This window comes from Musca domestica, unplaced genomic scaffold, assembly GCF_030504385.1.
Source record: "Musca domestica strain aabys unplaced genomic scaffold, Musca_domestica.polishedcontigs.V.1.1 10, whole genome shotgun sequence".
Taxonomy (NCBI): Eukaryota; Metazoa; Arthropoda; class Insecta; order Diptera; family Muscidae; genus Musca; species Musca domestica.
Window position 1 is genome coordinate 13,001,717 of NW_026712115.1, and position 26,383 is coordinate 13,028,099.

Below are 26,383 nucleotides of genomic sequence, written 5' to 3' on the forward strand. Positions count from 1 at the left end.
CTTTTCCAAAACTGTATATTTTTTATGAGGGACTGTTGTTGTCCTCTTTTTGTTATGTTTTTTCTAATTTGCCCCGTGGGTCTTTTTTATTTTGTATGTTTTGGTTTGCTTTTACGGCGTATTTTTTTATTTTTTTTTTTTTGTAATTTTTGCCCTTTGGGTCTTTTTTTTAAATATATATTTTTAAATTTTGCCTTTATGGCTCTTTATAATTTTATCCCTCAACCAATTTTTATTGGTAGCTATTCTCCTCTTTTTTAAAGAATAGCTACTTCTTTTTTGTTTTTTTTTTTTTTTTTTGAGTTTCTTACCACTGGTTGGGGATAACTCAAACCAATTTTATTTAAGGTCGTCGATTCTTTATTTTTCGAAGGACCAATGTAAAATAGAATAGAGTCCAATCTCCCTCTTCGATTGTCAACTCTATTCTGATTTTGTTGAGAAAAGAAAACCGACCGAATGGTTAGGGTGCTATTTCAATTCTCTATCCGGCTCGAAGAACCAAATGTGGAAAATGAGAAAAGAAAGAACAACCTTTATTATGATATATAATAATATAAATTAACCTAGTCGCAGCCACACAATTGTTCTTATCTATTCTAATATTGAATGGAGAACATTGCAGAGCTGCTTATCATTTCATTCTAGTGGTCTTGTGCATCTACTGAGCGCATCGACATCTGTGCGTGTGGATTATCATCATTATTATATGACACATTATCGTATGCGTCAGCGCACAAGATCACCGAATTGTTCCCATGTGGTATTTTATGGCGACTGGGAAATATGTAATTTTTGAATATTGATTGTTTATTTCTAGTTTTTCCCAGCGCCTCAACCGCACTCAAAAGTATGTACAAAGTATTTTGTACAATAAGTGTTAGCTAGTGTTTAAGTAGTTATGCAGATATTTGCTCTGCACGCTAAAATATAGACCGCGAGCAAGTCTAAAAATCTCTCCTTCACATTTGTTTACATTTTGTAAATTTCTGTTTATTCGCTTTGCATGTAGCATTAACGATCGTCAATGTGTAGCAAAACAAAACGATTATAATTTTGCGTTTTTTTGATTATCGCCGTTGTTATCGATAAGTAAAACATATTGTAACCGAAAAAAAGAAGACTCAATAAAAATTTTACTTACTTAAGGTAAGGTCACATTGGGCAAATATTTGACGAAAAATGTGAAATATTTCTTTGTCACAATCTGACCACCAAATATTATTTGACGGTAAATACAAAAACAGCTGATATTGGGAAAACAAAATTATTTGCCGGAAAACAAAAATTTGACCAATGTGTCTGTTTAGTTTTGTAGAAACTGTACTTGTTGTATAAATAGTTTTGTATGTTTAATATACTTCTTTAGATTCTTATCTCATTCTTATTTGTCTTTTCCGAAGAATGTAAATTAGTTAAATAAAGAAAACACTTAAAGATGCATGTGCTTTCTATATGCTATGTTTATCGTCGGTAATAAATAATGTAATTAATGGCACGGCCACAAATAGAAGATAAGAAAGGGTCGATCACACAGTAGGTATGTTTCGTTTCTCCCGCAACGTATTGTGTGCGTGGAGTGCATTATGTATTTTGGGACAGCGTGCATTAGTAAATAAGCTCATGTGTATTTTTATGTTAGATGTTAAGGCTAGATTTAGTTTTTCTATTGAATAAAGAATCAGTTCTCGTCAAACACTCAACAACATCGTTTCATTCCCTCTCCCCCTAAACATTGGTGACCCCTAGTATCTTGAACGCGTGCCTGTGTGAAAGTGAAAAAAAAAAAAAAAAATAATAATTGGTGAAATTTTGGAACTTAGTGAAAAATATAATATAATAATAACAAAAAAAAAAAAAAAAACAAAAAAAAAAAGTTGTGAAAATTCCAAAATTAATATTTGTAAAAAAAAGTAATGAAAAAAAAAATATTCTTTAATATATATACCTTTAAAAAAAAATAAAAAAATAAATAGATAGATTATAACAAACCGAACTCGCGCCGTGTAAATCAAAAAAAAAAAATAAATAAATAAAATAAATAAATAAAAAATATATAAAAGTGAAAGATTCAAAAATCGGTAAGTCTTTATTTATATTTTTATTTTAAACTCATTCATTATTTTTATATAAAAAAAAAAAATATTTTCATTAACATCGTTCACTTGTAAACAAAAAAATGGATTTTTCTAAAACAATTGAAAAACAATTTGAGTTAGGACAGGCTATGTGTAATATATACAATGATTTACACAAAATTGTAAAAAAGGCCTTATGGGAGGAATTAGTTATAGAACAAGTGAACGCAATGTGTGAGTCCTTCACGGACTATCAAGCCAAGTTTGAGGAAAACGACGGGAAACTCCAATCACCATCCCATGTGTTAAGCAAAAACAGATACTACACGAGTAAATTCGTATCTGACGTAAGGGATGTGATTGAAAAGTTTGCCATTTTGAAAAAGGAAATTGATGGCAAACTAGAAGAGTCAAAAAGAGTTTCTACTCTGACTCTAAACGAATTTCCTGGAGCAAATGCTCCTCCTGCATATTCGGGATATCCAATTCCCTCAACATCAAAGAAATTAGTTGAGAACACGAATATGATAGGTGAAGAAAATAGGTCGTCGTCAGAGAGACAAACAGGGAAGGATTCGTCTTATTTGATAGGACATTTCCAGTACGCTCTCGACGATCTAGAATACAACATCAACGAGGCAAACGAAAAGAAAATTTCTCGTGAAGAGATACGAGATCGGTTTAACACAGCCGAAAGATTCTATTTCGAATATTCTAAGGAATTCGGGGAAGATGAGCTAACCGGTCTCTTCTTCAATTTAAAAGATAGGTACGTAATGATTCCTAGGACAGAGGCAAAGGCTACGTCTTTTCCATTTAAACTTCCATCCATTGAAATCCCAGTGTTCAATGGAAAGATGGAAGAATGGGAATCGTTTCGGGAACTATTCGAGCAGCTTGTACTCGATCAGCCAATAACAAAAACACAAAAAATGTGTATGTTAAAGGCAAAGGTAAGTGGCGAGGCGCGTAGAAAAATTTCTAAATTGCCAGCCACTGAGGAATATTTAGAAACGGCTTGGAATATATTGAAAGAGCACTACTCAAATAAGAGGGCTACGACGTCAATATACTTCAGGTCGATTTTAGATGCCCCAAATGTATACTACAATTCACAAAGTGTGAAAAAATTTGTAGATACTGTAGGGGAAAGCTTACAAGCCTTAGAAGCAACACGAATTGATACAGAAGAAATGTATCAAGGATTCGTGTGCTATTTACTGCAAAGAAAACTGGATGAACAGTTAAGAATCCAGTTTGAGCAGTCTGTAGGAGCGCAGAAAAAGCTTCCGAAAGTTGACGACCTCATGAAATTCCTAAAGCAAATGCAATTTTCATTAGAGGCGAGTCAACAATTTTCAGGGTATAACGGTAAGCAAAACTCCGTTGGCCCATGCTCACGGGGGGGTCAGTCAAGATCACAGTCACAAGATGTGAAAGAATGGCGATCTGATAGAAATAGAAAAGGGCAAAATATACAAAAGGAAAAATGTCCCCTGGGTTGCTCTATTGGTCATCATTTAAATAGATGTACCAAATTTCGTATCCTTCCCGTGGATAAGAAATGGAACATAGTAGTAGAAAATAACATATGTTCTAAGTGTCTAGCTAGTGGGCACTATAAAAAAATGTGCACTAGTGCGGTAAGTTGTAGAACTTGTCAAGGCGAGCACAACTCTTTGTTACACAAAGAAAAAGGTTGCTCAAAAATTACAGTTATAAACAATAGGCAGAGTGAAAAAGCATGCGTATTGTTATCAACAGCCACTGTTTTAGTTAAGAACAGGGAGAATAAATGGACTAGTTGCAGAGCCTTGCTAGATAGCGGCTCTCAGGTTTGTCTAATGACGAAAATGTTCATGGACAAATTGAAATTGACTGGGACGAAATCTGAAGTAGAAATTGAGGGTTTGTCCAGAAATAAGTCCCTTTGCCAAGAAAAGGTAGAGGTAAAGATGAAGTCAACAACTTCAAAATATAATACGAATATGGAAGTGTTAGTAATACCAACCATATTATCAAATGTGCCAGAGACAAAAGTCATAGCGGAAAAAGTTCCACAAGAAATGGCACTAGCGGACCCCAGGTACAATATTCCAAGTGGAATAGATATGCTGTTGGGGGCTGAAATTTTTTATGACATATTGGTAGATGGGAAAATCAAATCAGGGACTACGATTATACAGAATACAAAGCTGGGATGGATAGTCAGCGGTCCTGCGATTATTGATACATCTACCAATGACAGAAAAGTTGTAGCAGCAGTGCAAACTCCGTGCGATGAGTTGTTGCAAAAGTTTTGGGAGATTGAAGAGATCCCTAAAAAAGTAAAGCTCACATTAGATGAAAAAAGATGTGAGGAGTTGTTTGAAGAAGGTATAAAAAGGACACCTGATGGTAAATTCGAAGTTCAATTGCCATTCAAACAAAATGTGGAAACATTAGGCGACTCTAAAATAGTAGCAAGGAAAAGGTTCATGGCATTGGAGAGGAAGCTTAATAAAAATAGTGACCTAAAAATGCAATACAATGAGTTTCTTAGTCAGTATTTAAAGTTGGGACACATGAGTCTGGTGAGGAATCTACAAGATGGAGAAGGTGGGTATTATTTACCTCATCATTGCGTCCTCAGACCAGACAGCTCAACAACAAAATTGAGGGTAGTATTTGACGCATCGTGTAAGACGTCCACAGGTTCGTCATTAAACGACATACTACATACTGGGCCTAGGATCCAAGATGAGCTATTTAGCATTTTGCTCAGATTTCGGAAGCACAGGTATGTGTTTTCTGCCGATATTGAAAAAATGTATCGGCAAATATGGGTGGCAGATGCTGACAGGAAGTTCCAATTGATTTACTGGAGGTTTAATACAAATAGTGAAATTAAAACGTATGCATTAAACACAGTTACATACGGAACTGCATCTGCTCCATATTTAGCAGTAAAATGTCTGCAAAGAATAGCAGATATACATGAAATGTCGTATCCATTGGAGTCACTGGCGATAAGAAGTGACTTCTACATGGATGATCTAATGACGGGTGGAGATACTCTGCAGCATGTCATACAAATGAGGAGAAATATTGAAAGAATATTGAACGAGTTTGGCATGCCACTAAGAAAGTGGTGTGCAAATAATAGTACAATTTTAGAAGGTGTGGAGAAGGAAAATATAGAAGAGAGCCTTGATATTGAAAATGAAGAAGTTTCGGTGAAAACACTGGGGGTTGTATGGTATCCACGGAAGGATGTGTTTTCTCTTAGGTACAAAGCAACAGAGGATACAAGAATTTCGAAACGATCAATATTGAGCGAGATCGCGAAGTTATTTGATCCTTTAGGGTTCGTTGGTCCAGTCACAGTGACGGCAAAAATGTTGCTTCAGGATCTATGGAAACAGAAGATAGACTGGGATGACGAAGTTCCCCAGGATATATGTTCCACCTGGACAAGAATACGGCAAGAGCTAGGTAAGCTCAACGACGTAAAAGTAGATCGTTATATCATCTGTAACGATCCAACGCGAGTGGAACTAGTAGGTTTCGCTGACGCCTCAATGAGAGCATATGGAGCGGTGGTATATTTGCGATCGAAGAATGTAACAGGGGAAATTACAGTACGGTTAGTGTGTTCCAAGTCAAGGGTAGCACCAACCAAGATAGTCACACTTCCAAGATTAGAGTTGTGTGCAGCAGTGCTGTTAGTTGACCTAATGGAAAAAGTTAGGGAAGGTTTAAAGATGGAAGTTGACGTAGTGCATTATTATACCGATTCTGCAATTGTGCTGAGTTGGATAAAAATGGATCCGGGTAGACTGCAGATATTTGTCTCGAATAGAGTAAATGAAATACAAACCAAGAGTATAATAGAGAACTGGAGACATGTGCCCTCAAGCCAGAATCCGGCAGACTTGTTGTCTAGAGGTGTACTTCCCCAAGAAATAATAAAAAATAAGCATTGGTTTGAAGGACCAGACTTCTTAAGAGAGAATTCACCAATGGTGAGGGAAGCGGAACCTTTGGTTTTTATACCAGAAATTAAAAAGTTAGTAAAAGTGAGCGTCGGGGTAAAACTAACATCTGTATGGGAAAAAATAAATCACCGAAATAAATTTAGATTTTTACAAAATGTTATGGCTTGGGTGTTGAAGTTTGTCAATATAACAAGAAAAGGTCCTTCTAAGTCATTAATGACTTACAGAAAAGAAGCTCTGATAGTATTAGTGCAAGACATCCAAAGAAATAATTTTGCAGAGGAGATCTCAGTTCTGAAAAAAGGTGGGAATGTAACAAAATCTTCACAAATCAGAACGTTGTGCCCATTTGTGGACGAAAAGGGAACTTTAAGAGTAGGTGGAAGACTGAAAAATAGTCATTTATCATTTGAGGCCAAACATCCTATTTTACTACCATACAAAAATAAAATAGTCAAGTTAATGATGGAACAAATACATCAAGAAAAACTACATATCGGAGCTCAAGGATTGCTAGCGATATTCAGGCAGCAATTCTGGCCTCTTCGCGGTAGGCAACTCGCCAAGAAAGTAATTAGCAAGTGTTATAGATGTTTCAGAGCGGAGCCCAGGAATTTGTATCAACAAATGGGTGATCTTCCACAGGATAGGGTAATAAGGACTCGCCCTTTCTTAAATACAGGTGTTGATTTTCTGGGACCGCTTATGATTCATCACAAAATCAGGGGAAAACGAACGGACAAAGCCTACGTCTGCGTTTTTGTATGCTTTGCGACAAAAGCTGTTCATTTGGAAGTTGTAGCAGACTTAACAGCAGCAGCATTTATTGGGGCTTTAAAAAGATTTGTGGCCAGAAGGGGTTGTCCACTGAAAATTTATTCTGATAACGGCACAAATTTTGTCGGAGCTGCCAATAGTTTGCATGAGGTATATGAGTTGTTTCGTAGCAGAGATCTAACAAAAGAACTAGACAGCTATTGCACACAACGAGACATTGAGTGGATTAATATTCCAGCTAGGTCTCCTCATGTAGGAGGATTATGGGAAAGCTGTGTGAAATCTGTAAAACGGCATATGAATAGGGTCGCAAGTGGGATCATGACGTTTGAGGAAATGTGCACACTCATGGCGCAAATAGAGTCCGGTTTGAATTCACGTCCGTTAACGCCATTGTCAGACGATCCAAATGATTTCAGTGTTCTGACGCCAGCTCATTTTCTGATAGGGGAATGCTTTTCTACATTTACTGACACCGAGAAAAATAAAAGTTATGTAGGGCTGCGGGGACATTGGAAAGATGTGCAGGCAATAACGAAAGAATTTTGGGAAAGATGGTCTAACGAATATTTGTCCGAACTTCAAAAGAGGTATAAGTGGGCTAAAAAATGTGCTAATATTAAACCAGGCACTCTGGTTTTATTAAAAGAAGACAACCTTCCTCCGCTTTGCTGGAGGCGGGGGAGGGTCATCCGAACTATAATGGGTTCGGATGGATTATGTCGGATGATAGACGTAAGGACAAGCAATGGGGAAACCAAAAGATCGGTCCACAATGTTTGTCCCTTTCCTATCGACGATAATGAGGATGATGAAAATCACGATGAGGGGTCGGTCCAATCGGCTCCAATAGTAAAAAAAGATATAATGATTAAGGATAATATGAAAAGTAGATTTAAGTCAAAAAATGTATTTTTCCATATATTATTTATGCTTGTAATAAGCAGACCTGGGAAAGCCCAGGTAAATGTAATAAATTTTGAAGATAGGGCTGGCGTGTTTTTCGAAGAAGTGGCTGCTGTTGGGCTGACGAAGACATCATGGAATATTGTGGCGCACGTGAACATGGCGGAATATGTGTCGGGGATGAAGGCGCTTGATGAAGCCGTGGAGAAATTCAACATGGACGTAGCAACGGTGCCCGAGATGAAAGAATTGAGGTTAATTCAGCGGTTGCAAGAAGCCCATGACCGCATGAGGAATCAACATGAACTGATAATGGCATCAGCTCCAGCTGCAAGGGTGAGAAGGTCTGCATTGCCGTTCGTCGGTGGTCTGTTTCGTTCTCTATTTGGTTTAATGGACGAGGAACACGCTGAAGAGTTAGTGAAGAGGATCACTAAGGTTGAAGAAAACCAGGATTCCTTGGTAGAGTTGCTAAATAACCAGACATCTCTCCAGAACATTACCGCACAAGTAATCAAAGAACAAAACAAAGCGGTATTTAAAAGCATTGCCAATCTAAGCGATGCCTTAGGCGTGGTGCAGTCTGAGATTAACGCAATTAAAGATCGAGGCGCGATGACGTTAAAGAGTTCAGAGCTTCTTGCTACAGTACAAGAGGCGGAAGTAGTCCAAAGAGATTTAATTGGCGCAAAGGTCAACATTCGGGGTAGCTTCCTTCACGAAATTCTTCCCGTGAAGGTCTTCAAGAAGCAGATCCAGATGATAAATGCTGCAGTGGCAAAAAGATTGCATCTACCAGCAGAATCTCCAATAGAACTCGCCAAGATTGCTGAGGTAACGACCCGAACAACGGAAGAATATATGTTGTTTAACATTCGCATACCTCTGATTAATACTGACCTGTTTGCTGCTTATGCAATCCAGTCTTATCCAATCAAACAGGATGGATTGTCAATACAGTTCAAAGCAAAAAGCGAGTATCTTCTGATAGATGAGGGAAAGACGTCATTCTACACCCTCAAGGAAGATGAATTTGCTAGATGTCAGAAAATGGAGAAACTATTGATATGCCAGCAGACGCACCCCATTTACAACACTAGAGAGCCGGCTGACTGTGAAGTAAGGCTATACTTGAAACCTAATACGATACCAGATAGTTGCGAATTCGCCATTTCAAAATTTCGGAACGTCTGGAAGCAACTTCACACACCGAATACATGGGTATTTTCGGTTGAAAAAGGTACTGTCACTGAAGTCAAATGTGATGGTAAACGTCAAAACGTCAGAATCCGAGATCAAGGAATATTACGCATGCAGCCGGGTTGTACGCTAGAAACTGAAGAGATGAAGTTATGGGCGCACGAGAACTACAACAGCGAGATAAGCTACAAATTCCCGCAATTCAACATTTCCGCATCCCTGCCACCTCTCACCCATCTAAGTCTGAAGAACGAAGTCGAAGTCTACAAGTTGCCAGATATCCCGCAAGCTAAACGATTTCTGGGTTTCCCTATTCACCTAGACTCGCATCACCTTACGCATTACAGCCTGAGCCTTACGACTTGTGTTTTCATCGTTGGTATAATCACAGTGTTATACTTGGTTCTCCGAAGACTCTACCATCTGTCCAGCCGCTACCTGCCGATAGCCATCGCACCTCCTCGACTTTAGTTAGGGTATTTTTAAGGTATGTAGGTAAATCCGTAACAATAGAATACGTTAATTATATTTCAATATGAATTAGTGTAATTTGAGAAATGATTTCAGAATTAATTTAGATTTGCACCATTTACTTTAAATAAATAATAATGAAATTTATGAAGCACGCAATTGAAATGTTAAAAGGTGATCGATCTCAGTTTGTTAAAAGATTAGGATCTTTTAAGGCCGGGAGTATGTTTAGTTTTGTAGAAACTGTACTTGTTGTATAAATAGTTTTGTATGTTTAATATACTTCTTTAGATTCTTATCTCATTCTTATTTGTCTTTTCCGAAGAATGTAAATTAGTTAAATAAAGAAAACACTTAAAGATGCATGTGCTTTCTATATGCTATGTTTATCGTCGGTAATAAATAATGTAATTAATGGCACGGCCACAAATAGAAGATAAGAAAGGGTCGATCACACAGTAGGTATGTTTCGTTTCTCCCGCAACGTATTGTGTGCGTGGAGTGCATTATGTATTTTGGGACAGCGTGCATTAGTAAATAAGCTCATGTGTATTTTTATGTTAGATGTTAAGGCTAGATTTAGTTGTTCTATTGAATAAAGAATCAGTTCTCGTCAAACACTCAACAACATCGTTTCATTCCCTCTCCCCCTAAACAGTGTCCATAATGTGAACATATGTGATCAATTATTTTCCTATTTTTTGGTCAAACATTTATTTGACGGTGCAAATGTTTTGTAAGGTCAAACAAGGAAAAATATCAGTTTAAAACATTGGGCAGCATTTTGCTTTAAGAACAGGAGCATTTGTAGCATGATTTTTAATGAATAGAAAAACAAACGAATGCAATAAGTGGCTTTGTTTATTTGATATTTTTGAATTAACTGAATTTGAATGTTTAGTAAAAAATGTTTATATTTGGTCTGTTCCAGAACTGCGAGAATGTAAGTGTTTTTACTACGATAACCGATTTTCCCTTTATTATATCGAAGAAAATTGCGAAACTAGTAGATTCTTGCAGGTTCTGGAACAGGATATGGGTAGATGCATCAACGCTTGAAACAATGATATGTCAAAAATGTTGAAATGTTTTGACAAAAATAAGTAGATTTTTATGTTTTCCTATACAGCGAAAAATCGGAGGTTGCAATGATATATATTTTTCAACAATTTTTACAAATTTCAATAATATTTCATTCATTATTTTCAATTCCAAAATTGTTTTGACAGTTCATTGTCCCAGCAGCTATGTCGATGTGACTACCTGTATTCTTCTACCATGATGCAAACAAAAATAGAAAAAAAAATATTCCACAACAGCTGTTCTTTTGCTTTCCTTCTCCAAATAAATTATACCTGAAACTACATTTTCTTTATGTCTCTCTTTCTCACTCTCTGTCTATTTTTCTAGGCCAAATAAACGTATGTTTCCTCACAGTTTGATCAAACAATTTAATGGGAAAATATATTTTACGAATGTGAACATGTGTCAAACATGTTTTCCCATAGCCCTGTTTGACGCTGTTTGGTGACTGCTTGAACAAACAAAATCTGTCAAATATTTGACTGTAATGTGAACATCGAATCAACTCTGTATGAATTTCACATTTGTTCAGTCAAATATGGGAAAACATATTTCGATCAAATATTTGCCCAGTGTGACCTTACCTTTAGACTAGATAAATTACTATCGTGTGAATTGGGCCAATGGTGCGTAAGCCACCTTACATTATTTTAATCTCTCCCTTTTTTGTTCAACAATCTGGCAACATGTTCAGTTTTCCTTCATGTCTCATTCGTAAACAACAGAGTACCCCGAGTCTTTGCTTTCGTTTATTTTTTTATCGGGTATTCCTTTGTGGCCTTCATATTCGTTTCGTTGGGACGTATTTCATTTTTGTTTCCAACGCTCTCATAATATACATAATATAAATTTTAATTTTGTAATAAAAGTGGAAATATATCGACTTACCTATCCCTAGGCGTCTCTCTGGCAAAGGAAAATAAAATTTGGAGGATTGTGTGATTTCCCAAAATATGTAATAGTTCCGCGCTCTTTAGTTAAGATGTTCAATTTTTTCATGTCTCATTCCTCATTCGTAAACAACAGAGTACCCCGAGTCTTTGCTTTCTGTTTATTTTTTATCAGGTATTCTTTTGTGGCCTTCATATTCGTTTCGTTGGGACCAAGGTAGATGTACTAGGTAATCGCATCAGCCCAGCTGACGGCACCATTAAATGTCAAAACAAATTGTTGTAATGAAGAATTCGCCCTAAATGAATGCAACAACAAATTTGTTTATATTTTCAAATCATTTAAGAGCAAGTTTAGAGTGAAACCAGTAAATAAAATTGAAAGAAAATGAAGGAAAGAGGTTAGAATGGAGTGCAGCTTTAAGAATTAAGTTAGCCTCAACATCTAAAATTCCCAAAGCACATCACGGGAAGTAGTGTTAGAATTCGACTCTTGCCATTTGCAGATCCGGAAAACTTTCGGTTTAAACCAGTAAAATATAGTCATTATAAGTTTCTTGGTTTAAAAAATATCGCAATACAATAAAATTACAATAAAAATTTTTATTGCGACGTTCGTTTACGATGAGAGGCACACAAAATAAAATGTAAACAAACACCTCGTTTCTGATTGGTTGAAACAAACTTGCCGCAACCTTTAAATGTCATGGCGAATCTATGTTTTTCGCCTTAGATGCCAATTTTGACATTTAAGGGTACCACAAAAGTTGCTTTGTTGTAGCAATTCGCCGATGCGGTTACCTGTTAGATCTACCTTGGTTGGGACGTATTTCATTTTTTTCAACGCCCTCATAATTCGCTCTTCATCGTTGCGCTGTAGTCTCCATAAGCTCCATCCACTCCATCCATATATATCAAAGAATAAAAGTAATATATAAACCCAACCATTACCAAGCAAGAGTGGAAACATGAAGTTTGCTCTCAGCTATGCTTTGATACTTGCATGGCTCGCATATTTAATTTCATCTGGAGTGTATCTTTTCTCGCGTGGATTTCTATTATCGCGAGTCTCTAAGACAGATGTCAATAGCTGCCGGCATTTGTCCAAAGATCCAAATGACGTAAGTGTTATTTGTTTACATTGAGCACGGTCCTCTGACCTAGAGAAATAAAAAAAAAAACTTTTCTGCTGGTTCTAGGAATACTTCCTAACGGATGACGTTGTCGACGAAATTTTTAAAGATGTCAATGCTTCATCAAATTTGTGTCTTCCGCAAAAATCAAAAGTAATTATTTTGTTAATTGATGCCCTCAAATATGACTTTGGAGTCTACAAGGAAAATGTAACGGAGCCACTACCGTATGAAAATAAATTGGATGTATTCAGAGACTTAATTAGAAATGAACCGCAGCATTCTCGGCTCATGCGATTTAAAGCTGACCCGCCCACTACAACTCTACAACGCCTGAAGGGGCTAACCACGGGCAGTCTTCCAACATTTGTTGATATTGGGTCTAATTTCGCTTCTCCTGAAATAAATGAGGACAACATAATCGATCAGATGGTAAAGAATGGGTTGCCGATTGTTTTTATGGGTGATAGTACCTGGACCGATCTTTATCCAAATCGTTTCAAGCGTTCGTATTCTTATCCCAGTTTTGATATTTTCGATTTGGACACAATTGATCGTAAAATCGAAAAGCAGTTGCCAAAGGAAATTCAAAAAGACGATTGGCAAGTTCTCATTGCTCATTTTTTGGGAGTGGATCATTGTGGTCACAAACATGGACCACTTCACGAAGAAATGTCTCGGAAACTTACAGAAATGAATAACGTTATAAAGTAGGTATCTACATATATATTTTTTTGTCTGAAGAATAATAATATGGCCTTCATATAGAAATGTGGCATCTCAAATGAGTGATGATACAACCCTTCTAGTGATGGGCGACCATGGCATGACGATATCTGGTGATCACGGCGGAGACTCTTATGATGAAATCAATGCCCTTCTATTTGCCTACTCTAAACAGACAAAATTTTTAAACGGTGACTATGGTTCTGACACAGACGTAATGCAGCAGGTAAACTAAAATAAGATAAGAAAATTGTTGTTTATGCGTAAAAGATAGTTGCTCTACATTAAGTGAGATGATGTGTTATGCTTGATATCTTGTCATTCTATCTACAGTACGTTTACACATCATTATTTGCTACACGTTTTTCATATCGGTGCGCACAATTAAGAATATTTGTTGCAGCAGTTTATATCCGCGTGTTAGTTCTGTGAATTTGAGACAAAAGCTATGCGCATCTCTATCATTCCGCGACTAAAAAGATTTGAAACGGCGGCACTTAATTGGGAGAAAGCCAATTGTATTGAGGTTTTCAACTGGACTTCCTCTCTAGATCGTATTGGTTCTTCCTTACAAACATGGGTTGGGGAGTTATATTGTCTGTATGACGTTCTGATGTCGCGAGAAGAATTTTAGTCTCAAGTGGATGACCCTCTAGTGTCATGAGGGGCACCATTTAATTCTAATGTCGATGTTCTAAATACTTATCCATTGGGTTAATAAAAAGGTTTTGGGTTAATAAAAAAGACCTGATGCTTTTCTGTCACAAATATTCAGAATTATATCCAAAAAGTTTTCATTTATTGGAGAATATATTGGATTAAATAAGTTAAACATCGCCAAAAATGAATGAAATGAGTGGGTTTATTTTTTAAGAACAGGATCTAAGCTGCTCAATTTTTCAATTCCATGGCAAAACTAGTTAATAGCTTCAATGCAAAATAGTTAAATTTAAAAACATGTAATCAGCTGGTAGCTCCACTTTTTTCCGAACGTTCCCACGCCTCACATTCCCACCCCTGCCGACCGAGGGGCGACCTCCCTTTACGCAGGGATCGCGTACACATAATGATCCGCATCATAATGGCTTTAGAAACATATATTTTAATTGTTTTAAAAATAAAATTATTCTAGATTTAGTAATATCTAAACTCACACCAATATCTACATTACAGTACACCGAATTAAAGACAACACACATTTTACTAAGAGGTTCGTCCATTGAATAATTCGTGCGGTGAAAATCAACATATAGCTACTAGATCTAAACGGATCATTAATTCTAATAGATAAGATTAGGAAATCTGAAGGTATATTACCATTTAATATTTTTAGTACAAACATGGAGTTCAACATAATACGTCTGCTTTTAAGTGTAGGCAATCTAATTAATTTTAGCCTGCTAGCATAAGAAGGCAAAACAAAATCACTATTCCAATGTAAACCTCGTAAGGCAAATAGCAGAAATTGTTTTTGCACTGATTCTATTTTATCTGAGTATATTGCATATTGAGGATCCCATACAACAGAACCGTATTCAAATATAGATCTAACAAATAACTGTTTTGTTATATATGGATCAGAAAATTCTCTGGCCCATCGTTTAAAAAACCTAAAACACCATTTGCTTTATTTACTATTGTTATTACATGGCTATTAAAATTTAATTTTGGATCCATCAAGAGGCCAAGATCGAAAAATGAATCTACAGTTGATAATAAATGACCCTTAATATTATATTACAATATCAGAGAAGATTTTTTTTTGGATAGATACCCTTCAAACAAAACTAGTTGTGATCTATCTTGTAAGTAAGAAATCCATATAATTTAATTTATATATTAGGAGTTCATGGTTAACCCTATCAAAAGCTTTACTAAAATCAGTATAAATCGTATCAGTTTGTTTACGCTGAACAAATCCTTTTACCTCTTGACGTTCTAGAAAAGGCATACAAATTTGATCGGCCTGTGATAGCGTATACGGATATAAATCTTTAATTTGGCAAGATGTACTGAAATAGGTAGTGGCAAAAAAATCTGGGAAACATTCAGCAATATCTGTGCCTGTGACAAATTCTTTATTGCTATATTTCAATACTGAGGGCTTTGAGGAAACTTTTCGTTTTATGTTAACAAAATCATAAAAAGATTTGGAATTGGATTTAAAAATATTTTTAATCTTGTCGAGGTAAAGATTATACAATCTACGAGACTCTAAAGTATATTTATATAAAGTATAATCTATATATATAGAAATTAATTGTTGTTCGTTGGTTATGGAATCAATTGAAAACGTCTGGACCGATTTGCATAATTTTTTGTACAAACGTTCCAACCCTAAGTATTTATTTGGGGGCTGAGGAACTGACCACGCCTACTTTTTAACCTATCTATACATCTATATATATAAAAGAAAGTTGTGTTAGTTACTACGCTTATAAGTAAAGAACCGCCGGTCCGATTTTAACGATTCACACAAATTCGGAGTTGTCTTTCGGCAGAAAAGTATAAAATCCAAACAAATCGCGGAAAAATGTTAAATTTTTGAACATTTTCATTTTGACTTTTAAAATGTACAATAGTAATGTTTTATATAGCATGACTTTTTTATTTTGACTTACTATTTTCAAATGTACATTTGTAGTGCTTTTTCTTTTCGATTTTTTTTTTTTTTTTGTTTTTAAAAATTAATATGATGTGTAGTCTTTTTACGGTAGTATAAAGCGACAACGGACAAAAATGCTATTTATAGATTTTAGGTATTCAGAAGACGATACAAAATAAAGAATTAATTCCACCATATAAAAGAAAGTAATGTTAATTACTACGCTTAAAACGCAAGAACGGCTTGACGGACTTTAACAATTCATACAATTTCAGAATGGTATCTTGCCAAAAAAAAAAGAAATAATAATAATAATAATAAATCCCGTGAAAATTTGCCAATAAAAATGTGACTGGCGATCGCTAATGTATAAAAGTGGCATTTAGCTTTCAATTCCAGGACCTACATCGTGCTTCAGCTGGAAGATGTGAACATATTTTAACAAACAAAATTTACCGACAAAGCGTTATTGGACTCATTTCAAAACAAGGACCTACTTCTTTCACATGACAATAATCTATCCAATGAGAACTCAAAATGCAAAATTAATTGGGACTGCAATCAGTGAAATACGGAATATAAAGGATGCAAAATATTAGAGGGGATTGGACATTTAGTCAGAAATGGATTTATTCCTAAACTTTCAAGATACCTTAAATCGCTTTTGCAGGTCATCATAACCCCCGCATAAGGGTACAACCCGATTTCAAGTATATATTCTTTATACTAATTTCGGCACATTTTGGTTGTTTGAGAAGAAACCATCCTTGCCAAATATCATTAGGTTTTGGTATAACCATCATATGATTTAAGCTATTTTCTTGGCCACTTTTTTAATTTTTTGGACCTTATTTGGCATCTTTTTTCTAAGGAAGTAGAAAATCTCTTCGCATACAATTTAAAATTTTCAGAGTACCGTAAATGGTATGTGAAGTGAAATTTGACAAGGTATATTACAGAAAATGCAGGGATGGGTATGCTTATTTGAAATGACTTTACCTTCTTAATTTTACCATGGTAGGGCCCATTTGGTCTTGGGGCATCGTAGGCATTATCAACCCAATATGTGGCCAGTATAGAAAATTTTGTATTCTATTAAATTTGTAACACCCAAAAAATATTGGATGGAAATTTAGATTTGGGATGTACGTGCATATGAAATAAACTCCAAAATGTGAAACTGAGACTCATTCAGTCGGAAATTGCGGCAGAAATATGAAAAAATTACGAATATAAGAAAATAGCACATGGCCGAGCATTTCTTTGATCATCATTGAATTATGCTAATATGGAAAAATTGACTTTATGGGATCTCTAACATACAATTTAAGTGACAAAAAAAAATAGTTTCCATCTTACGGGTGTAAATGTGTAATTATCTTTGACTGTTCTAAAATCATTCTGCCCTCAATTAAGAGGTAGACAAAATTAAATACCACGCAGCGCGAAATACAAAGTCCAAATAACAGCAATTTGAATGGAAAATTTTTCTAAGCTCTTTATAATACAAAAAATTAAGCTGGCTTTCCACCTGGGGATATTATATATTTTCTGTATCATATAGGTTTTTAACAGTCAAATCAAAGCTTATAGCTGAAAAATAAGATCAGGCTATTCAAAATATCTGACACCAATGGTAGGCGAACATCTATTATAACTTTCGCCATGAATATTTATTTCTATTTAGAAATTACTATGGACTCATTATATACAAAAAATATTCATTAAAAAGTAAAAGTACGGGTCGGCAACGCGGAACAGGCCAGCTAGTTTTTTATATTTACGAAAATGCTTATTTTTAGAATTTTTTAAACTGTATAACTCAGGGGTTATCCATGGATATTTATTTGAATTTTTAACTCTAAATGAGGGTATTATCGAAAATTAGTTTTTTTGTAATTAAGGACAGTTTTAAATGAGTCAGACTGACTTTCTTCAATTACATAACTGTGAGTCATGGAGATATATACAGTTGGAGTGCATATTGGAGGAATTCTGAATATATCAAAATACTGTGTTATATTTACAAACGCCAAATCAAGAATTTTGCCGTGGGAATTTTTCACTGTTTATTTGATAAAGAATATAAGAGCAAGTTAAAAACAATTTAGATTTACCCAATTCAATGGAAACACCCACAAATTCTATATCAAGAAAATCATTTAGATCAATTAAATTAGTGGTATATTTGGTATCAACTGCAATAAGGACGCCTCCACCTTTTTTACAAACACGATCTTTTCTAAATATTTGATATACATACATTTTCTTACCTTCCCAACATACTGAAATGGCTTGAGAATATTATTATAATGCATGTTTATGTTAGGCTTAACTTCCTTTATAAAGTTTTATTTGACTTATATGTAATTTGAATTTACATCCACTGCGTTTACTAAATCCGGTGAACTATAAACGTACTATAATAAGTTTAAGCACACAAGCCTTACTCTTAAAAAAGCTTTAGCAAATATTGAAAAATCTTTGTGAAACAAATATAAAATTAACAAAAAAAGCTTAACTTTAGAAAAAGCTTACTAAAGTAAATTATTTTTCAATCTATGTGGATTAAGTGAAGAGTGTGGCCGCTGATTTAGTAACGGATAGTTTCATATCCGTATGGAAGTCGCGGAATTCCGAAAAGGAAGAGGTGAAAAGTTCCGGATTTATCACATCAATTCATGATGTCTCGGATAATCCTCTCTGGTAACCGAACATCAGAAGCGTTGGCAGTTCCCCAGAGAGAAGGTTGGTGAACTCTCTAAATTTTGACCAGTGAGCTTTCCCATAGAAGAGAAAATGTGAGAAATTACGGTCAGCCAAGACCGTAATATCCCTATATTTAAATCTAGCGAACGGCGACGCACTTCTCATCCTCATTTACCACGCAGAATGTGGAGCAATCAATCTGCTCTGTTAATGCGATCCCCTCTGGCCATTGCCTGGGAAGAAAATCCAGAACTCATGGGGGACATTAAAATCCAAACAGTTATTGTCTTAAAAATCAGTTCACAGTACCTTGGCAGTTCCACACTTGAGTGCTATCCCCATATACCCCATGTATGCACTAGAGACTAGTTCAAGCGAGATAGATCTGTATTTAACAGTATGGAGTAACAGGAACTCTAATCCTTCAATCTTGATGCGATTCTTTTTTAATTGAAATTACTTCCGAAATCGGAACAACAACATGTGGCGTAAGGTCCTGCGGTAGAGGTTCCTAAAATGCAACCACTCTACATCCATTACATCGCATCGAGACAGAGCTGTTGTGGATGGCGTTTCAATAAACCGAACAGAACCGTGGCCCAGGGTTTTTCAATCCCGCTGTAGAATTGTAAAAAACCGAAAATTTTCATGCGCAAAATGTTCGTATAAAAAACTGTAAAAAATGTCCAATGACGGAGTTTTGGAACCGAATGAGTTGCATATATTTTTAATACTTAGCGATTGAGTTTTAGATCAATCACATAATTGTTTCGCGCGAATGCTACTCCTAACGTTCCAATTGGAGTTGCATAAGTTTATTATTGTTTTTAAATACTTTATCACATAAATTTGACATTTGCCTAAATAATATAACTCTATCTTTTTCAGATTGATCTTGTGCCCACACTTGCAACAATTCTTGGCATACCAATACCATATTCAAATTTGGGATTAATTAATTTTAATATTGTACCTGATGTCGCTGTGCCTCATATGACAAAATTACAAACACTGATCTTACACGTATGGCAAAATGCCCAACAAATCTACACATACTTTTACAATTATGCTGTCGAAAACAAGCGCAGTTTCAATGTGGAACAAATGGATCGCATGGACACTGAGTTCATTTTGCTGACACACCGCGTCAAATCTATATATAATGATGCGGCTTTCAAATCATTTATTGGGGATCTAAACGCACATCTTCGACAAATTCTAAGTACATGTCGCGAATTATGGGTCAAATTCGATGCAACACAAATGTCTCAAGGCCTCTTGGTGACATTTTTTGCTGTGTTTCTGCCATTTGTGCTTATATCTAATACACCTGCTGGTAAATTATCCAATATTTTTACTATCAAGGAGCTGGGTTACACGTATTTGCTAAACTTGGCCGCTGGGGTTTTCGGTTATCGTTACTATAGGAATTTTTCCTTCAAAACTGAAGAACACGCAGTAATATTTTTTACGAATGTAATAAGTACGCTCATACTTGTATTTCACATGGCTCAGAATTGGTACACCATTGCAATCAGTTGGTCAAAAGTAAAACGATTTGCAAATATGCCAACACGGGCTATACTCATCATATTGATGTCAATTTGCTACTCAAATAGTTTTGTCGTAAACGAGGGCCATGTCCTATCCTATTTGCTCGTATGTGTAATTATACTTATGGCATATGAGCTGTTGCAGAAGAGCATTCGTGTTGACTTTAAAACAAAATTCAAGCCACAGCAGTTTATCAAATCTACAGCCTTTAAGCTTTTATTGGCATGTGTTTTGGCTGTATGTTTAATACGTTTTGCAACCACATTTTTCCGCTGCCGAGAAGAACAAGGTAACTGCATGGACTTTACAACCAACTCTTCAGCAGGAAGCTTCTCCCTAAAAAAACCATCAAGTGCCAAATCGTACATTCTTTCTATTGTGATTGTCGTCCTGTACACTACACTGAGTCGGATCTATTTACGATCTTGTGGAAACTTAACTGGTACTTCTGTAAATATATTAATGGCTCGTTATGGTCCAACGGTAGCTAGCATTTGTACAGGTGGTCATATTCTCCTATCCAATAGCTCTGTAAAGAATGTCGATCGCACCCACATTGACATGATGGCCTTGATAGTATACGCGTTGCTGGTTGTCCAAGTTATTGTTGTTACTGTTTCGCCATTAATGGTCTACGTCTTGCCACAGAAAAATAAGTCGACCATTTCTGTGAGTCGTACAGACAACATTATTCCTGAAATATTTAAAAAAATGAAAAGTATGTATCAGGGAGATGATGCGGAACGGCACAGCGACATACCCGTCGTCTATGGTCTGGCAACAATATATTCATCAGTGCTCATATCGTTTGGAACCTTTCTAGCCATGGTTCTTGTCATCATTTTAGAGCCAAAGTCCTGCTCTGGCATTGTTGTATGTATAGCTGTGGGTGCTATAATTTTGTCATTACATGCGGTCTTGCGGTATAGAACAGCAGTTAATTTCGGTAAGTTGGCGTTGGTAAACACTTATAGAAATTAAATAACATTTATGCAATTTATTTGTATGTAGAAACATGTGTACAACCAACATTTACCGCCATTGTTGGTTGGTTTATACTGGGACATTTCTGCTTCTTTGCCACATCCCACCAAACAACATTGTCGCAGATAGATTGGCGTGCCGCATTCGTTGGTCGCACAACAAGTATTGGGCAGTCTCATTTTATATCTGGAATTCTAGTCATTCTCAATACATTCTGTGGGCACATTCTGTTCTCCTGTATGTTTGGTTTACTAGCCACCGAGACTTTTTCAATTTTCGCCTTGTTTCCCACTTTGATAAAAACAAATGCAAATAGGGATCGGAAGTTGGATTGCAATAACACAACAAAAACAGCATCCGCTACATATGATCGATCTCTAAGTGAGATTTCCAACGAATGCGTTGGGTTCGATATGACTCGTGGCGAATTGGTCCTATTCGAAAACGAAAATATATTTGTTGGGACCGTTTTTAAGCTCGCCGTTCAACTATACATTTTGCAGGGAGCTAAGGTAAATATTTAAATATTTCATCTCGACACACATTTGTTTTATGTTTTTCCATATTGTTGTAGATATTCTGTGCTATGTTAGCATGTACCATACACTGCCGTCATCTAATGGTTTGGAAAATATTTGCTCCTCGTTTTATTTATGAAAGTATTGCAACATTTGTATCAATGCCAGCAATTATTGTAGGATTTCTACTGATACTTCGAATACACAAAGGTGTCGATGGCTTAATATCTAAGATCAACAAAAACAAATAATTATAAAAGTATGTCTTATTGGGCTTTTAAATTAAGCTGTAAAATGTATTTACTAAAATACGAAATTAGCTAATTTTATTACTTGACAAGAAAATTTGTTACTATTATTTATAAAGACTTTATAGTATTGTTTTACTTAGTTGATTGTAATTGCTTTGTTTGTATGTACCATGATAGCATTTAAGCATTTTACTTTATATCAATAAAAACCAAAAACGTATTTTAAATAAAACGGTTTATTTTTTCGAAATTGTTTTTTTTACACCCTCCACCATACATAGTATATAAAATATATTAAGTTCGTCATTCCGCTTCTAACTCATCGAAATAGTAATTTTAGACAAAACAAGTATATATTCTTGATTAGCGTAAAAGTCTAAGAAGATTAAGCACTGTCCGTCCGTCTGTTGTAAGTACGCTAGAATCAAAACGAATAAAGGTAGGAAATCAAAATATTGCACATATCAGTCTTGTCTGCAGGCAGGTCAAGTTCGAAGATGCGCTATAACGGTCCACGATATCGTTCTAAAAAGAACCTTTTTCATAAATATGAAAAATCAGGCTTAACAATAGACTACACTAATTACTCTGTTGCTAGGTCTAAATATACTTTAGAGTCTCGTAGATTGTGTAATCTTTACCTCTTTCAAATTTCGTATTTAGAGTTCGTAATGGGAATTACAGCCCAGGTCCAGGTCTTCGTGTAGCCCCGATATAACGGTAACTCCCCACATTTTGATGATTTTAGCTATATATTTATCAGATTTTTTCAAGTTTCGTATTTGCATTTTGTAATGGCTTATGACAAAAGTTGCCTATGCAGGTCTTTGTATAGACCCCAATATAACGGCTATATTCGGTATTTTTAAGATTTTAACGGTATTTATTTTTTTGAAAATTCAATTTTTCATTCAATTTTAAAATATGTATTGATCGGCAGGGCTGAACTTACAGCTTTCTTAGTTGTTTTTTTTTTTTTTTTTGCTTAAGATACGATTAGAACAAAGTTTTAGTTTGTTGGTGTATTTAATCAACAGTTTTTTTAACTTTAAAATTGGGGTTTTAGATTTTTTCAATGCAAGCTCAAGTACCCAAATTTTTCCAACCGGTTGGATTTGGATGCATATCTTGAGATTAATTTTAAAATATGTATTGATTTCAAGAAAAATGTTTAAAGAATCGCATGATTGACACACAAAATATTAGTTCTAAAACCTATACCCAGGGACCGTGTATGACGATACGAATGTGAATACGGAGGACAAACATATATCTGAGCAGTTTTTATACCACACAACACTATGTGTTGGGGGTATTATAAGTGGTTTCAATTACCGAACAATCGGAAATTTTCATAGGGTAAGAGTTTTAGACAAGTAGCCTACCAATTTTAAGGGTCAGCAGAAATTTAAAGGGTGAAATGAAAAAATACAAAAATTTCCATTAAACCGCGTATATTTTTAGTCCCGGCGAAATCATATATATATTTTAAAGTCACACCAATGAACTGGGCAAATTTAAATTGATTGTAACTCGTTCTAATGTCACCTTCATCACCCTTGACATTTATAATTAGCAATAAATTTAATCACTGAAAAAATTAAAGATTTTGATTGTTGGTGATTTTAATATGCTTTTCGTTAGATGCCTTCCAATGCCAGATTCTGAAGCTTTAATTCTATTGCCATCCGAAACGAACAGTAACCAGTATATATTTGAAGTTATTAATCGGTTTTGTGACATAAATCTTCATCAAATAGTGTGAAAAATTCCCAAGGCAAAAATTTTGATTTGGTGTCTGTAAATGTAACACAGAATTCTGAATTATTTAGAATTCCTCCGATTCATATCCTTATAAGTTGTCACAGACTGATCAAATTTGAATGCCTTTCCTACAACGCGAAGAGGTATCCAATAGTGTGCGTAGATTAAAATCGATTAAATGTCCAGGCCCCGATGACATACCTAATAGAATTCTTAAGTATTATCCCTTTAATTATATTGTAATTTCGCTGAAAATTCAATCTAGATTGAGTCCATATCAGCATGGTCTTCGTAGTGGTCTCTTAACTGCAACAAAACAGTAATAAAAGGATTTGTTCAGCTTTCGATAGAGTTAACCATGAACTACAATATATAAATTAAATGTTATGGGCTTCAACACAAACTTAGTTAAATGGATATCATTTTATTTATAAGAGAGATGACAACTCCTTTGCAGAGTATCTAAATCGATTAACGTTTCATCGGATGTTCCGCAAGGAAGTAACCTTGGACCGGTCCTCTTTCTTTTATTTGTCAACCAATTGCCTAATTCCAAAAATTATTCGAATTTGTTAAAGTACACAGATGATGTTAAGTTATTCATTTCCCATAATTGTGAGAAACGAGCTAATTCACTGTAGAACGATTTAGATCTTCTCTGATAATGTAATATAATGTTGGCGGTCATTTATTATCATCTGTAGCATGATTTCTGGATCTCGGTCTTTTGATTGATCCAAAATTAAATTTTAATTACCATGTAACCATTCTTATACTAGCGGGTTGAATAATTAGATTGCGTACACTAAAAGGCAGAGGTATTAAGTTATGTGTGTTGGCAACCCTGTTGTGATTAGTTCAAAAAATTGTGGTGCTCCGTGCTTTTGAAAAAAAATTAATAGTTATTGTGTTATTAAATTAATTAATCTGGTAAAAAAGTGTTTAAAAGTGTTCAATAGTGATTTGTAACTCAAAGTGATAATTGGTGTAGTGTTTTAAAATCTTGTTTTGTGTTTTAAAGTTATATCAATTTTAAAATTGTGTAGTTTTACATTTTCCTTTTATCCTCTTTCTTTTGTTACATTAGCTAATTAGTTGTTGTAACATTATCGTCTTGTTTTGTTTGTCATCTCAAAAGAGTTGCCAACATTAAAAAAAAAAAAAATAAATAAAAAAGAATAAATATAAATAACAAAAATTCCAGCTACAGATCTAATCTTAAATAAAATATTTGGAACTTGTGTATTAAAAAAGAAATAGTTATAATTAAAATAAAGAAAATGTCGTGCCCTTTTGAATTGTGTAATATTGTTGCTGAGGATGAATTGTGTGTTACCTGTTGGTTTTGTCTTAATCAATGGCATGCAAAATGTGCTAGGATTAATGCAAAAGTAGTAGACACAATTAGAAATAATGTTGGTGTTCGTTGGTGTTGTGTGCAATGCAGGAAACTCTCTGCAGACTTTTATAATTTTGTAAAGGATTTGCAGTCGGAATTGACATCGATGAAAAAAGATTTTTCCTCATTATCACTCCGATTTGAGAATTTCTCTACATTGTTTGAGAAATACCAAGAGTTAGATGAGTTTGTGTCGTCACCGTCAGTTTCTGGACAGAAACGCAAAAGGGCTGCGAAAAAGGCACCAACTAAGGGAATGCCTAGTCGCAAAGCAATAGTTTCTGTTGAGAACACTGTTCCACAACCGGTCTCAGTTAATATCACTGATACAACTGAGAATGGACGTGAACAGTCGTATGCCAGTGTTATTACACACCCAGTTCCGGTAGATAACAGCGGTATAGGTAAAGGGGTAATTAATCCTGATGTTATGAATATTGATAGTGAGGTTTCTAAGAAAACCTCACAATCTACTCGTGACATACAGGAATTATCATTTCCTTCACTTATCACTAGTGATCGTCCCGAGACTGCTACTGGCAAAACTCAACCTGTCCAAAGATCATTATCCATGGCCCCCGCCATGAAAATGATATTTGCAACAAGGTTTGCACCAGAAACAACGGCCGATGACATAAACTATTATATAAAATCAAAAATTGAGGGAGATTACTTTTTGAAATGTTATAAGCTCCGATCTGCATTTTCTGAAAGTAGATCTTCTTTCAAAATCGTTGTGCCTGACAATATTTTTGTACAGTTGATTTTAAAAGAATTTTGGCCTGCTAGGGCATTTATTAAAGAATTTGTGGAGAGATCCGATAATTTAGCTCATTTGCCTCTTAGACCAGACTCGGTGCCAAAAAACTAAATGACTCATTTTCTATCTGCTATCAGAATGTAAGGGGGCTTAATACAAAATTAACCAGTTTATATACTGATAGCATTGGTTTCAATTATAATGTATTGGTTTTCTCCGAAACTTGGTTAAAAACATCTATATTAAATAGTGAAATATTATGTTCAAAATATCAAATATTTAGAAAAGATCGTGTTTGTAAAAAAGGTGGTGGCGTCCTTATTGCAGTTGATACCAAATATACCACTAATTTAATTGATCTAAATGATTTTCTTGATATAGAATTTGTTTGTGTTTCCATTGAATTGGGCAAATCTAAATTGTTTGTAACTTGCTCTTATATTCCCCCCTCATCTTCACTTGACATTTATAATCAGCATTTATCAGAAATAAATTTAATTACTGAAAAAATGAAAGATTCCGATCGCATTCTGATCCTTGGTGATTTTAATATGCCCTCCATTAAATGGCTTCCAATGCCAGATTCTGAAGCTTTGAT

The 26,383-nt window shown here is 35.1% G+C and overlaps 1 protein-coding gene across 1 annotated transcript; it reads left to right on the forward strand.

Annotated features, from left to right (window-relative positions):
• The first annotated feature begins 11,831 nt into the window (after nt 1-11,831).
• LOC101892254 (GPI ethanolamine phosphate transferase 3) lies at nt 11,832-22,112 on the forward strand. The gene is made up of 6 exons (XM_005175462.4): nt 11,832-12,503; nt 12,582-13,225; nt 13,284-13,467; nt 19,444-21,055; nt 21,121-21,605; nt 21,668-22,112. The coding sequence occupies exons 1-6, from the start codon at nt 12,351-12,353 to the stop codon at nt 21,860-21,862; spliced, it is 3,273 nt and encodes a 1,090-aa protein (XP_005175519.1). The 5' UTR covers nt 11,832-12,350; the 3' UTR covers nt 21,863-22,112.
• The last annotated feature ends 4,271 nt before the right edge of the window (nt 22,113-26,383 follow it).